General features: G+C 58.8%; 2 protein-coding genes across 12 annotated transcripts; one reads left to right on the top strand and one right to left on the bottom strand.

The window, feature by feature from the left end:
• Positions 1-57: 57 nt before the first annotated feature.
• SPHK2 (sphingosine kinase 2) lies at positions 58-8352 on the bottom strand. 11 transcript variants are annotated; one of them, XM_082606479.1, is made up of 8 exons: positions 7993-8081; positions 7770-7898; positions 7080-7226; positions 3547-4021; positions 2561-2710; positions 2350-2444; positions 2143-2258; positions 58-1734 (listed from the first exon to the last, which is right to left on the bottom strand). In XM_082606479.1, exons 3-8 carry the CDS (start codon positions 7116-7118, stop codon positions 642-644), a joined length of 1968 nt encoding a protein of 655 aa, XP_082462605.1. In that variant the 5' UTR covers positions 7119-7226; positions 7770-7898; positions 7993-8081; the 3' UTR covers positions 58-641. The 11 variants fall into 11 exon arrangements, with proteins under 11 accessions (XP_082462605.1, XP_082462608.1, XP_082462609.1 ...); XM_082606482.1 differs by lacking the exons at positions 7770-7898; positions 7993-8081 and adding an exon at positions 8107-8193; XM_082606483.1 differs by lacking the exon at positions 7770-7898 and having other exon boundaries at positions 7993-8074.
• Positions 8353-8432: 80 nt separating this feature from the next.
• RPL18 (ribosomal protein L18) lies at positions 8433-13306 on the top strand. Its single transcript, XM_082606508.1, has 7 exons — positions 8433-8524; positions 9719-9805; positions 10177-10284; positions 10817-10915; positions 11452-11575; positions 11726-11795; positions 13189-13306. Exons 1-7 carry the CDS (start codon positions 8522-8524, stop codon positions 13262-13264), a joined length of 567 nt encoding a protein of 188 aa, XP_082462634.1. The 5' UTR covers positions 8433-8521; the 3' UTR covers positions 13265-13306.
• The last annotated feature ends 1136 nt before the right edge of the window (positions 13307-14442 follow it).

Genomic DNA, 14442 nt, shown 5'->3' with positions numbered 1-14442 from the left:
TAGAGTCTGTTCCCTCCCACGGGCTGCTGGATGGAGGAAGGGGCGAGGGCCTGAGAGGAATGAAGCCACTACCTTTATTGCATAGACCTTTTCAATTGCTTTGAAGATTGGGGCTGGGGGACGCACAGAAGACAGAGGAAACGAACTTCCCCGCCCCCACCCACGGGTGGGAGGGACATTAGTGCAAATCGGAGCGCCGCCCGGGGAACTTGCCCCTCCTGGGCTGATTGGCCAGCTTGGTGGAGGCACCGGAGTAGACGGGGCCGGTTATCTAAGGCCTCCCCAGCCCGTACATTCCAGGTCACGTCACTGGACTACGCGTTAAGACAGGCTCCGCCCTCAGCCGACCTGGCTTTCTACGAGCCGTTCTCGAGGGTCTGGAGTGAACCCACCCTCGTTGATCAGGCACTACCCTTGGGGCGAGCCCACTTCTCCGTGACCGTCAGGACCCCAACCCCCGGAATTCGGGACATCCTCCAGCATCACCTCTGGTCCCCTAGGGTAGGGCGCAATCCTGAGACCAGGCAGGACCACTGTAGCCTCCGCCCTGACTCTAGCAGCCACACCACGCCCCCTAGCTCAGGCTCCGCCCCCTCAGGAATGTAAGCCCCGCTCCGGGAGAGCTCCAAGCTTGGTTGGAGTTAAGGCTCCCGCCCAGGGCAGCCTGAAGGACCCGTGAGCAGAGTACCGAGGCCGGGATGCACCTGCGCCTGCAATGGCCCATACTCCACCTGCTCCCCGTCCACCGTGAGCACGCCGCGGGGCGTGAGCGGCTCAAGGCGGAAGGCACGAGCCGCAGCGTAGCCCAGCTGCGGACAGCCCAGGCTGAAGTGGCTACCGCGCTCCATGGCCAGAAACAGGCGCAGGAGCGCCGCCCGTGAGATGCCACCGCGCACCCAGCACAGGTGCACCAGGCCGTCGTCAAAGCGCGCGTGGGGCGCTGCCACTAGGTCAGCCCCCAGGTGACTGGGTGAGATGGCCAAAATAAGCACAAAGTCCCCCTCCATTGTCACCCAGCCTGGGGGTAGTGGAGTGCCTAGAGGAGGGAGCAGGTGGTCAGGTGGGCCCCCAGCAGAGATGGCTACCCGGGCATCAGGCGTGGGAGGTGGGAGCCCAGAGGATACTGGTATTTCTGAGGCCCCCTCGGTGATGGGTGAGAGTTGAGCTGCCTTGGGGGAGCCAGGGGGCGAGGGCAGCAGTGGGTCTGGGGACAGTGGAGCATCCCCAGCCCCACCCCAGTCCCCGGCCAGCTCTGGACCCCCACCGTTGAGGGACAGGATGGGCAGGGGTTCAGGTGAGCCAGGGGAGGTCAGGGCAGGCTGAGGCAGGGGCAGGGGCAGGTCAGACACTGAGCGGTGCAGGGGTGAGTGGGCCACGGGTGGGGCTGGGCCGGGGGCTAGGGTCAGCTCTGACTTGGCACGTGGCAGGCCATGGGCAGAGGCGGGTGAGGCGGGCTCCACCGTGGCAGGGAGGTAGGAGAGGCGGCCGCGGTAGGTGTGCAGTGTGGCGAGGCCCAGGACCGTGCCCAGCGTGAAGCGAGCACTGCCCAGGGCCCTGAAGCGCTCGCTCTGGATGTCCACATCTGACACAAAGCCCCAGGCCACAGACAGGAAGGAGAAACAGCGGGAGCCGGAAGCCAGAGTGACGGAGAGCAGGTCCAGTGGGTGGCTGCCACCCCGGCAGAGCAGCAAGGAGCAGTTGAGCAGCAGGTCAATGCCCAGGGCCGGCTCAAACCTTCACAGTCAGACATGGACGGATACGGTAGGAAAGAGCAAACAGGCCAGGTGAGATACACAGTGCCAGGTGGGGAGGAGAAACACACTGATGGGTGGGGCAGCAGACAATGGGGAGAGGAGGCTGGGCATGTCCCGGGGCCTGCCCGCAGCCATTTGGCCACCTCCAGACGGACTCTTCTTACTGAGCCAGGTTCCCTGTCAGTTCTTTCATTCCATAAGCATTCACTGAGTGTCTCCTGTGTGCCAGGCACAGTTCTAGGCACTAGGGAGACAGCTAGGAACAAGACAGGCAAAAATGTCTGGGGGCTGTGGGGAGCATCCCTCAGCCAGACTGATCTGGCTGAGGGGAAGATGTGGCACAGATGTGCCAGGTCCCTGTTATCCCAGGAGGGCTCCTCCCACCTACCCCCCGTGCTGGTTCACGGCTCCTGCCAGCGCGTTGCCTGAGCCACAGGGGAGGATGCCCACGGGGGTCTTCACGGCCTCTTCCCAGTCGGGGCGTTCTAGGAGTCCATTCAGGACCTGGAGGGTGGGCGACCAGACACCTGCGTGTTGGCCTTGGCCTCCGCAGTCCCCCGGGGCTCAGACTTGGGGCAGGGTGGTCCTACCCTACCTCATACAGCAGCCCATCTCCAGAGACGGTGACGATGCCATCCCACTCGCTCAGGCTCAAGCCCTGGACCAGCTCCCGGGCGTGGTTATGTCGTTCTAAGGTGGGGAACCAGGAAGTGAGGCAGGCTGTTCCACCCCTGACCCACCACCACTTCCCAGGACTCAGGAGTCCTAGCCCCCAGCTCCCGCCTCCATCATGACACTGCCCTTACCTGTCTGGATGAGGTTGAAGGACAGCCCCGCTTCAGAGATCATGGGCAGCACATGGTTCTTACACCACTGCCAGGCCAGGCCCCGCCCCCCAAAGGGATTGACCAATAGGAGCAATCGGGGAGGCCTCGGCAGAAGGTCGGGGGTGATCTCTGCAGAGAGAGGAGAAGGAGTCTACAGAGGTCAGGGCACCAAGCCCCTCACCTCAGAAACAGTAACTGCAAATAGCCTCCAGTGGAGGTGGTGGAGGGCTGGCATCAAAACCTGCTGGGAGTTGAAAGTTTTTTCTCCCTGGCCTCACCAGCTCAGGCCCAGGTGTACAGCCCGCCCCTCTCCCAGGTGCTGAGACAAAGGCAGGGATCCGGTGTCTAATTCCAGTGCCCTTTGGACTCACGGGTGGGAGGAGAGCTGTGGTTTCCACCTTCCACACCCCCAAACACCTGGAACCCAGGAACAGTTTACTCCACTGTGCGGGCCTCACCCCCAGCCAGCCAGGACCAAGGAAGGCCCACCAGCTGGGGACCCTGGAACCTTTACCTTCCTGTGCCAACTGAGTACCCTAGGTGGGGGCCTCTGCCTGAAAGCCTCCTCTGAATCCCCACAGCTGGATTAGATGCCATCTCTGGGCTCCTGAGACGCCCCAGGGGACCTCTGCGAGTGCCTGTCATCCAGGGTGGTGACTGAGCATGTCTCACTCGGCTGCTCTCACCAGCCCGGGAGCCTCTGACTCATCTGTGGTCAGGACCCATGGAAGCGGGGAGGGGAAAGAGACAGAAATCTCGTGAGAGCAGCAGACACAAATCCTTCTCTGCCTGGGATTTTGCCTTCTGTGCCCATCCCTGTCTGTGCATCACTCTTTCAGTATGAACCCAGAGAGACACATCACACAGACAGACACACAGAAAAGTAGAGACAGAGATGCCCACAGAGGGAGATCTGCGGAGACACCAAGGTGGCCTTAGGACAGAGAGGCCGCCCAGTGCCTCACCCCCGTCCCCAGGTAGTGGCAGTCCGCGGAGCAGACACGTGAGGGCAGTGGCCCAGCGCTGGGCCTCAGCACGGTTCTCCTCGTAGGTGGCCGCCCCGTCGGCCCGGAAGGTGCGTGCAGCTCTGCGCCGGCCCCCACGCCGGCCCCTCGGGTAGGTGTAGATGCAGAAGTAGGCTGCTGAGTCCGAGGGGCTTCGGCTCCGCAGGGTGCAGCAGCCTGAGACCTCAGCCAGCAGGACCAGGCCACCCCGGGGCCGGGCTTCAGGCTTTGGCCGCAGCCGTTGTATGTGCAGGGCTTGTGGTGTGAGAGTGAGGGCGAAGCGAGAGCCTCGGGCTGGGTAGGAGCCAAACTCGCCATGCAGGAGTGGGGTGCTGGGGGTCAATGGCGGTGGCGGTGGGGGGGCCATGGCCTTGACCCTGTCCAGGGCGCTCCTAGGCCTGTGGCCCCAGCTCCAGGTCAGCTCCTGCTCTGGCCTCTGTGGGGAGGAAGGAGGGTAGGAGTCAGAGTCCAGGACCCCCATGGTGGGCAGAGGGAAGCAGGGGCAGGGCCTGTGGATAAGAGGAGACAATGAGGGGTGCTGACAGGCAAGGTGGGAGCACCAGAGACAGGCCCAGACAAAGTGAGGGAAGACTGAGGACACAGGGCAGAGGTCAGCTGGACAGGAAGGCCAGCATCCTGGAGGGTCCACACCCAGGTATGCAAATATTCATTCCTTTATTCCCCAAATAATTATTCAGTACTATATGCCAATCATGGTGCCAGGTCCAGCAAACAGAGCAGGGAATAAAACAGACAAAAATCCCTGCCTTCGTGGAGTTTATATTCTAATCGGAAGACAGGAAAACAAGATAGACATAAAATACATATCGTGTTGGATGACGATTAAGGACTTTGGAGAAAAATAATGCAAAGGAGAGAGATCAGGATGGTGGAGACATATAAATAGACATACAAAGATAGAGAAAAACACAACATAACACACACACACAGTCAACTCCAGATGGAGAAAGTAACAAGGAAGAGGCACCCAGACACAAAGAAAAAGGTCTGAGAGCCAGAGAAACACTGAGAGGAGACAAACAGCTTCAGTGAGATGAAACCTAGTATAATGAAAGATACTTAGAGAGCAGAGTGAGAATTTAGGGGCTCCAGAGGCCCTCTGAGAGTCAGACAACAGAGTTAGGAGAGAAAGAGCAGACAGGAGAGGCAAGAGGTAGGGGATGTAGTAGCTGGAGAAACTGAGAAAGGGGTGTGACATGGAGCAACTAAGGGGTCAGAGAGGTAGAGGAGCCACATGCAGGCACCTGCAAGGGACAGGAGCCAAGAGCTGGACCTCAAGCACTGACCTGAGTGTCTGGCCGCCTGCTCTCCAGGGAGAGAGTGGGAGCTGGGCCTGAGGTCCCCTCCCCCTGCCCTCTGCCCAGTTTCTGCCTCCTCCTTCCAGCTCACCTTTGTTCCCCACTGCCCCGCCCACCCAGTCACCTATCAGTCCTGCCCCTCACCTTCCCCAGGCGCAGAACTGCCCCAGACACACCTCCATCTGTGGACTCACAGGAGCCACCTCTGCCCCCTACCCTGGGCAGCTCTTCAAGCCCCACCCCTAAACTTGCATTGACTCCCCCCCACACACACTTAGAGCCCTAGATCTCCCCCAGTCCTGGGGCCTGCGTCTCGGTCCCTAGGTCCCCAGGTCTCTGGCCTGGTCTCCATTCTCTCCACCCTCTATGTACCCCAGACCAGGGCCTGGGTCTCCATAAATAGGTCCCCCCAATCCATAAGCCTGAGTCTCTGTCTCCGGTTCCCCGGGTCCCGGCCCTCCATCCCCACCCCATTTCCAGAACCCAGTTCCAGACCTGGGTTTTCATTCCTGGATCCCTCAGTCCTGGTTCTGGTTCTCCATCTCCATCCCACACCCCTAGTACCCAAGTCCCGGGCCTGCGTATCTGTTCCTCTTGCTCCCTCAGTCGTCCTGACTCGGGTCCCTGTCCCGACACCCCAGACCCTCCTCACACGCCGGATCCTCGTCCAGGCGGCCACTCAAGTCAGCACCAACTGCCCCCATCAGACCCAGGGGTGGGGGGAGGGTGTGCATCCGCTCAGCCAATGGCCGCGCGGCCGGCCTAAGTTGCACCAATAAGAGCGTGCGGGGGCGGGGCCAGCAGACTAGCGAGCTTGGCGCAGGGGCCTGCCGAGGGAGAGTGGGAGAACTGGGCGGGGTATCGCGCTTCGCGAGATCAGCCGCCATTGTAGGTGAGGGCACACACGCAGCAGAGGCGGCTTCACGGAAACACGGCCAGAGCCCCTGTCGCCATCTTTATTGAGGGCAAGTGAGCCTCTCCCATCCTTTGACTTTATAAAGAGAAGAAGCAAGAGGGAGAAGGTCTTTAACTGTGCAGATAGAGAATGACCCTAACACAGATAACAAAGACCCAGAGATATGCAAAAACAGTAAAAGGAAACAATGAACCAGAGTCAGAGGCAATAAGAGACCTGAAGACAGAGTGTTGTCTCTTTTTCAGACAGTTACAGAGTCAGAGAGACAGACATAAAGAAAAGCAGAGATACAAACAAAGAGACAAAGACAATGGAATTAAGAATGTGCAAGGTGGTCTTTCCTGGTGGCGCAGTGGTTAAGAATCCGCCTGCCAATGCAGGGGACATGCGTTCGAGCCCCGGTCTGGGAAGATTCCACATGCCTCGCGGCAACTAGAGAAACCCACGCAACGAAGACCCAACGCAGCCAAAAATAATAAATAAATAAAATAAATAATAGATTTTTAAAAATGTGCAAGGTAAGGACACAAGAAAACCCAGAAAATGATGGACACAGCGAGACATGGGGACAGACACTTTCAGAATGAAAACCAGGGAGGAGAGGCTCATTAATTCACAAACTATTTACCTTGGGCAAAAGCTAGCGTGGGGGCAGCATGACATAAATATCTGCCCAGTGAATGACCCAGTTACATGGTAAGACAGAGACTCAGGAGAGAGACTGGGAGTATCTGAGAGAGACCTCTAGGTCAGGGGTGAGGGACAGAGAGCAAGTTAGAGGCTGAGAGGAACTGAAGCCAAGAGACAGAAAGCAAATATGTTGACAGAGATACAGAGAGGCAAAGACACGATGAAATTGAAAGAAATCAAGGCAAGAATAGTATCAGGTGACCTAGAAACTGAATTGTAGAGACAAAGACACATGCTGAAGGAGATAGGGACTAAGCTCGCTAGAAAAAGATAAATGGAGGATGAAGTTCATTTATTGCCAATCAATGTACCTAGTGTTCAACTGAGAACAGCAACAGCACCAGATAACATGTACCAAAAAATAACCCAGAGAGAGAGAGGGACAGAAACCCAGAAAGATGGAGGGAAACAGGGAAACACAGTGCGTGTGCTTAGGGCTCCAGGGGAAAGAAAGACAGATACAGTGATCAAAGAGGCTGGGACTCAAAGACCAAGGAACAGGGACAAGGAGGAGAGAAGGAAACTGTGTTCCACCGTATGGTGATCTGGACTTTCATATGGACCCTTACCTGGTCCTGCTGCTCCTCTGCATCAAGGTGTCCATTCATCTGCAGGCCCTCTGCTGTGTTATCACATCAGTAAGACCCTGGCCCTGGGTCGGAGGCCATGGGAAGGTGGTATGGACAAGGAGTCGGGCCTCATGGTGCAGGCCTGGCCTGTAGGAGCATGAAGGGCAGAGGAAAGGAGGCCAAGCTAGCAGTGCTGCAGGGCTTCCGCGAAAACAAGTGGACAAGTCAGCTTCATCACTGCCCCAACCAGTCCATCTGGTCCCATCCAGTAAAGGCTAATAACAGCAATAGACGCCCCTTTTTGCAGATAAGGAAAGTAAGGCACAGAGAAGTTACACGACTTGCCCCAAATCACAGAGAGGTTGCCCAAGGTCACACCATTAGTAAGTAGCAAAGCCAAGAAATGAATTCGGTTACAGATGGTATCACCATCTTTCTGTCTCTTCTCCTCCTTGGATCTCCACGTTCCCTCTCTTTCTAGGTCTTCTAACTCCCCGGGTCACCATTTCGCCACCCTTGGTCTCTCTCCACTCCCCTTCTGGGTCTCCATTCCTCCTCCTCTTTGAATCTCTGTCTCCCTCTCTCTGAGTCTCTCCTCCCCTCTCTTTCAGGAGTTTTTTACTCATCCCTCTCTCCACCCCGTCCCCCAAGCCCCGGGGGCCTCAGCTTGCCTCCTCTGTGCTCCAGTACCTTGCACGTCCCTCAAACCGAACCCGCTGGGCCACTCGAATCTCTCGGCTGGGAAAAGCAGCCTCCAGGTGGCAGGGGCTGAGTAGGGTTCAGGGAAGGGCCATCTGGGGGCAGAGGGAGAAGCTGAACCTAAAAGGTGGAAATACAGAATGCCATAGACTGGGCTGCAGCAAGAAGATCTCGGGTTAGACCTCAAGTAAGACTTCCCGAGCTGCGGCCGCACCTGGGAAGCGCAGCACGAGATAAGGCAGATGTGAGCCTGACAAGGAAACGCCCAAAGCCTGAGGTCAGAGGTTTCCCGAGGTCCCGACTAGCCCCGCCAGCCCCGCCTCCTCACCTCCAATACTCGGCCCTCTAGGTCCTCCGGGAGCCACAGAGAGGCCTTCGGCATCGGGCCAGAGCGTCACCGCACGACGCGTCTTCCTAGCTCCGCGCGACATTTCTCTGGCTCCGAGATCCTCTTCTGCCGGAAGACTATCAAGAACAGGGACTGGATAGGGCCAGAGAGGCCTCCGACGTGCTGGCCCTTCCCTCCTTGGCGTAGCGATTGTTCCCCTTTAGATGTTCCTCCACCCAATTCCGGAATCGCCCACCTAGCTGGTCATCCGACTCACCATAGAGAGACACGAGTCAAGGTAGAGCGCCGCGTCGCGCCCGTGTGACGTCACGTAGGCGCCACTCGCTGAAGGCTTTCCCCGCCCATCCTGGTTCTGTTCTCTCTTTCCGGACCTGGCTAAGGAGGAGGCGCCATCATGGTGAGCGTGTTTTGCGGCGTTCGGGGCTTGATCATCCGCTGCCATCCGCCGCAGTCTCGCGCTGGGGACGTTCCAGAGTGAGGCAGGGGTTCCGGGGTGTTCGAAGGAGGCGACTCCCGCTGTGGGGAGCTATTTTGGGAGCCCGAAGACCAGGGATGGGCGTTCTCAACCTCCCGCCCCTCCCATAATCCTGTATTATAGGTCCCATCGAATAGATGACCAAATTGAGGGGCAAGGAGGTTAAGTAATATGACCGGGGTCACAGTGCCAGTAAGTGGCGGAGCCAGGATTCGGACACAGGCGCTGGTCCCACAGCCACTTCTGCCTGTGCTGTCCCTGGATCCGTCACTCCCCAGCCTGAAAAGCTGGGTTCTGGGGCAGGGTGGGGGGGTGTCAAGCGTCCGGTGCCCGGGTTTGGGGGCCAGGCAGGCTTCCGTTCGAGTCTCAATTCCCTACCCACCGTATCATCATTCCTGTGCCCAGAAAGCATCTGTTCATTGGAGACCCAGTAATTATGCCTCAGAGATGTGAGTTCGAGAAGAAATAAGTCAGAGGAAGTGCTCACCACGGGTCCCTGCATACATTAAGTGCTGGATAAATGAGAACTATTAATAATTAGTAGTTCTTTATAACTCATGACACAGCCTGAAAAACTTGGAGGAAAGCAGGCAGGGGGTGTAGTGGAATTCGTGGGCTCCCTTCAGTTTTAGCACTACTGTGGGAAACTATACTTCATAAGGAGGTCGTTCTAGGGTTGGTCAGTGCAGAGTAAGTTCTAGAAAAAAGGGTCCTTTCCTTTATAAGAACTTGAAGTATGCCCTTGGTTTAAATGTTTTTGATAACGCTCCACGCATGGGAGCAAGGTTTGGGAGCTTAAATAATACTTACATTGTTGAAAAATATAGCTTCTAAAGAAGTAAAAACTTGCGTTAACGCGGCTGCTGTGTTAAGGTCTTTCACGGTGCTGTGTGCCATGTGTTGAAGGCTTTTTGTGTAGAATTAGGCTTCCCCCTCCTTTTTTTTTTTTTAAACAAAGTCACTTGAGGCCCAGGGAGTTTTAAGTATTTTCCCAGAGGGCTCCCCGTGGTGGTCTGGGATTTGTTGTCTCCAGAGACTGGGGCTTTAGCTGTTTCTTAGAGGTGAGGAATCTGTCAGATCAGAGTTGGGTTCATGGTCTTCCCTTCACCCCTGCAGGGAGTTGACATCCGCCACAACAAGGACCGAAAGGTTCGACGCAAGGAGCCCAAGAGCCAGGACATCTACTTAAGACTGTTGGTCAAGGTGAGGTTGGGGCCTAAGACTCCTAGGCAAGGCCACCCTGGAAATATCAGTACAAGTTCTAGAGCCTCCATGCTGGTATTGGTCCCGGGCTCCGTGCAGGGGCCTTCAGGGCAGGCTTGAATCTCTGCTGCTTTCCCTTAGCTTCTTGAGATTCCAGTGTTTTCAGCCTCTGGGCTGGTTTAGCGCTGGGGAGTGGGGAGGGGGATTTTCTGGGTCCCTGGCCAGGAGGGACCTAGGCCAGCTCTCTCCCGTGGGCTTAACGGGATGGGGCAAAGCCCTAAGTCACTTCTTTGCCCCTTTGTTAGAAAGCTGGGAGGGAGGGGGGCGGGTGGGCTGCCGCGGGTTTCATTTTCGTTTTCCTTCCCCTCCAGCTGTACAGGTTTCTGGCCAGGCGAACCAACTCCACCTTCAATCAAGTTGTGCTGAAGAGGTTGTTCATGAGTCGCAGCAACCGGCCACCTCTGTCCCTTTCCCGGATGGTGAGGGGCTGAGGCGGAGGGCATAGCCAGCCTGGGGAGCGACTGGATCGTGTCTGGAGCTGGACTTCGGGTGGAAGGGCGGGCTTGGAGCTCTCTGGTAGCAGCCTGGCTATCAGCTGGCTTAACCTCATCCAGTGGTGGGTGCAGAGCTCTGACCCTCTGATTGTAGCTGAATAGTGGGGGCATTGGACTGGCTTGGCCTCTTGGTCTCATTTTCCTTCTCATTGTGTGTGTCTGGGGGCGGGTTACAGCGGCTTTATGAGATCTTCCTGAGGTTTCAAGTTATAGAGCGTCTTCTGTGTTAGAAGCTTTCTGTAGGAGAGAACCATGGAAGAATCTGTATTTTCTTTGGAGATTTTCCCAGGCTGGACCTGAGATTAGGCTTGTGCTAGCTTGAGAGGTGTGGCATGGGTAGGTTTAGCCCAAACGGGACACAACTCTTGGTCCTCGGGATGCCTGAATGGGTGGGATTGGATTTTACCACCAGAAGGGACTTGTTTAATGTGCATTTCATCCCCACCCCCACCCCCAGATTCGGAAGATGAAGCTTCCTGGCCGGGAAGGCAAAACGGCTGTGGTGGTGGGGACTATAACGGATGACGTGCGTATCCAGGAGGTTCCCAAACTGAAGGTGAGTGGGGAGGGGGCTCTGGAGCGTGTTGGGTGGGTCAAGGTGAGGTCCTGCGGACCTGGCTCAATTTCTCGTGGTGCCGGCAGGCTCATCTCACCTCTGGGTGAGGCAGGCATCGTGCCTGGGTTGAAGGTGGGGGGTTGTCCCTCACATTGTTGATGGCGGGTATCCCTGGACAAGCCCCTCCTGGGGCCCGGCTGATGGTGCTCGCTCTGGATCCAGGCAGCCAGAGTTCAGACCTGGATTTCTCTGCCACTTTGTTATCTCTGGACAAGGTCTTGGATTTCTTTGTGCCTCAGTTTCCTTACGCGTAGTAGCTTCAGGTTGCGGTGTTAAAGGGGTTTCTAGAAGTAAAGTGGTAAGAATGGCTGTCGTGAACTCAGGAAGCTGCCTCCAGTAGTTGGTGGTGTTGGTGATCAGGCCGAGGAAGCAGCTAGGACTCCTCTGCTGGGCCTGGGCAGTGGACAGGAAGCCCCAGCAGTCCCTGGGTCGCCATCCAGGGGGCTCTGACCGTACCTGTCCTCTGTGTCCCCCAGGTGTGTGCTCTTCGAGTGAGCAGCCGCGCCCGGAGCCGCATCCTCAAGGCCGGGGGCAAGATCCTCACCTTCGACCAGTTGGCCCTGGACTCCCCCAAGGGCTGTGGCACTGTCCTCCTGTCTGGTGAGTGGTGCTTAGTGGCTTGAGGGGGGTAGGGGTGTGTGAGGGGTCTGTCATGAGCTGTGGGACTGCTAGCAGCCTTTACCTTCCCAGGCCTGGGAGGTCAGTGACACCCCAGATCAGCCTGAGCCACCGCTTCCTTCCCCTCCCCAGGTCCTCGCAAGGGCCGAGAGGTGTACAGGCATTTCGGCAAGGCCCCAGGAACCCCGCATAGCCACACCAAGTGAGTATACCTAGTCCTGGACCCCAGCCTGCAGGTCTAGGCCTTGCCACGCTTCCAGCTGCTTCTGTTTCTCCCACTAGCCCAGCCTCGGGTCTCTCTAGAATTCCCCCACCCTCTTACCGCTCTTCCTTCAAGACTGCCTGAAGTTCTGTCCCTCGGGTGTTGAGCTCCCTGCACAGCCAGCACGGACGCCGGCTGCCCAGGGCCTGTCCCCGTCTCTGCTGGGGCCTGGCCCCGTCTCTGCTGGGGCCTGGCCCCGTCTCTGCTGGGGCCTGGCCCCGTCTCTCTGCTGGGGCCTGGCCCCGTCTCTCTGCTGGGGCCTGGCCCCGTCTCTCTGCTGGGGCCTGGCCCCGTCTCTGCTGGGGCCTGGCCCCGTCTCTCTGCTGGGGCCTGGCCCCGTCTCTCTGCTGGGGCCTGGCCCCGTCTCTCTGCTGGGGCCTGGCCCCGTCTCTCTGCTGGGGCCTGGCCCCGTCTCTCTGCTGGGGCCTGGCCCCGTCTCTGCTGGGGCCTGGCCCCGTCTCTCTGCTGGGGCCTGGCCCCGTCTCTCTGCTGGGGCCTGGCCCCGTCTCTCTGCTGGGGCCTGGCCCCGTCTCTCTGCTGGGGCCTGGCCCCGTCTCTCTGCTGGGGCCTGGCCCCGTCTCTCTGCTGGGGCCTGGCCCCGTCTCTGCTGGGGCCTGGCCCCGTCTCTGCTGGGGCCTGGCCCCGTCTCTCTGCTGGGGCCTGGCCCCGTCTCTCTGCTGGGGCCTGGCCCCGTCTCTCTGCTGGGGCCTGGCCCCGTCTCTCTGCTGGGGCCTGGCCCCGTCTCTCTGCTGGGGCCTGGCCCCGTCTCTCTGCTGGGGCCTGGCCCCGTCTCTGCTGGGGCCTGGCCCCGTCTCTCTGCTGGGGCCTGGCCCCGTCTCTCTGCTGGGGCCTGGCCCCGTCTCTCTGCTGGGGCCTGGCCCCGTCTCTCTGCTGGGGCCTGGCCCCGTCTCTCTGCTGGGGCCTGGCCCCGTCTCTCTGCTGGGGCCTGGCCCCGTCTCTCTGCTGGGGGCCTGGCCCCGTCTCTGCTGGGGGCCTGGCCCCGTCTCTGCTGGGGCCTGCGTTCTGTCCAGCGCTGGGGCGCCCAGGTGGATGGCCCCGGGGCCTAGTGCAGGCGCTTCAGCAGCCACTCCTGCCAGTTTTGCTTCCTGCGCTGCCAGGCTTTTCCAGCAGCGGACTTGGTGTCACCACTGATGCTGCTTGGGTTGAGTGAGGCCCCTTCTGGGGTCCCTGTGCTTCTCTGTTGGAGCAAGCAGCTCTCCTCTGAGCTCCCAGCCAGCAAGCCGGCCCTGACAGCCGGTGGCGGTGGCGGTGGCGTCCTCCCTCACTTGTCTGTAACGTGCGCCTCTTCTCACCCTCCCTTCTCTCCCTGCAGACCCTACGTACGCTCCAAGGGCCGCAAGTTCGAGCGCGCCAGAGGCCGACGGGCCAGCCGTGGCTACAAGAACTAACCCTAGATCCTACCTTGTTATTAAAAAGATTTTGGATGCTAATGGCCTTTTGTGTATTATTGGGGAACGGGGTGGGGAACGGCGGTGAGAACGCCTTTGTTTTGGGGAATGTTTGCCACGCCCCTTTCTGGGGAGACCAGCCTTTGGGATGAGCCCCTTCCGCTGTGCTGGGGGACGGAGCCTACCGTCCCAGGTGTGCGTGGTGACTGCCCTAAGCCTGTTGGCGCCCTTGGACCTCGCTGCACCTTTGGGACCCCGCGGCCTTCTAAGGCCGAAGCCCCACCTCTTTCCCAGGTGTGTGGTGTTGACGCGCCTGCTCTTAAAGGAACCGCGCTCCCCTCCCGGATCTCTGTGCTCGGGATGGCAGGCGGGGCTTGGACCGGGAAGTATAAATGGGGCGGGCCGCCGTGGGGGAGGGGGTGCGTGGGAATAGGTGATGCGCTCCCCCTCCCCCGAAACCTGAGTCAGGCCGGCCGCCAGTCCCTGGGCGAAGCCCGTTGAGTGTGTTCCTGGAGCTGGGACCTTACTGTCCTCTGCCTCTAGGGGCCTGTGTCAGCCCTACCCCTGTGTTTGCACAAGGGGCTGGGTTCCCCGGATCCCAGGAAGAAACCCGGCGGATAAGGCGAGGTGGCCGAAAGAGCCGCAGAAATAAAAGGAGGTCTCCAGGCCCTTGATCCGACTGTTCTCTGAAAAGGCAAGAGGAGGACGGGTAGGGGTTGGAGACCTGGACGCAATGGGGGGTTCTGGGGAGGGCAGGAGGGAGAGGGAGTGGCCTGGCTTTATTCCCCTTCCTTCTCTTTGCAGGGTTGGTCGCTGCGGACTGGAGGAAGGGAGCAGACTGGGTGCTGGGATTGGAAGGACGGCTGCTTGTTGCAGGGATCAGGGGTCCACTCACCAGAGGCAGGGTCAGGATCCTCAAAGGGGCAGCTTGGGAGGGAGAGACGCAGGGTGTTCCTTGTCCAGGAATAAGTGGATGGTCCGACAGCAGGAGATAGTGGGATTAAGGCAGAAATCCAGGCTGGAGTCAGCACTGATTAGAGGACAGCCAGAAACAACCCGGTGGCCCAGGAGACAGGCAGGGGCAGCAGTCTGAGGAACTGTGGCTAGTGAGTCGGCCCCTCAATCTAGATGGGCTGGTTCCATGATAATCAAACCCCCTGTAGAGGTCATCCACCACT

The sequence above is a fragment of the Mesoplodon mirus genome, assembly GCF_964341445.2.
Source record: "Mesoplodon mirus genome assembly, chromosome: 19".
Taxonomy (NCBI): Eukaryota; Metazoa; Chordata; class Mammalia; order Artiodactyla; family Ziphiidae; genus Mesoplodon; species Mesoplodon mirus.
This window is presented reverse-complemented; position numbering and strand designations above follow the sequence as displayed.

Coding starts and splice junctions, on each gene's coding strand:
- RPL18 (XM_082606508.1), top strand. Junction 9,806..10,176: donor ACTTAAGACTGTTGGTCAAG/GTGAGGTTGGGG, acceptor CTTCCCCTCCAG/CTGTACAGGTTTCTGGCCAG. Junction 10,285..10,816: donor CTCTGTCCCTTTCCCGGATG/GTGAGGGGCTGA, acceptor CCCCACCCCCAG/ATTCGGAAGATGAAGCTTCC.
- SPHK2 (XM_082606482.1), bottom strand. CDS start 7,118: ATGAATGGACACCTTGATGCAGAGGAGCAGCAGGACCAG. Junction 2,711..3,546: donor GCCACTACCTGGGGACGGGG/GTGAGGCACTGG, acceptor CTCTCTCTGCAG/AGATCACCCCCGACCTTCTG. Junction 1,735..2,142: donor GCCGTGAACCAGCACGGGGG/GTAGGTGGGAGG, acceptor CTGACTGTGAAG/GTTTGAGCCGGCCCTGGGCA.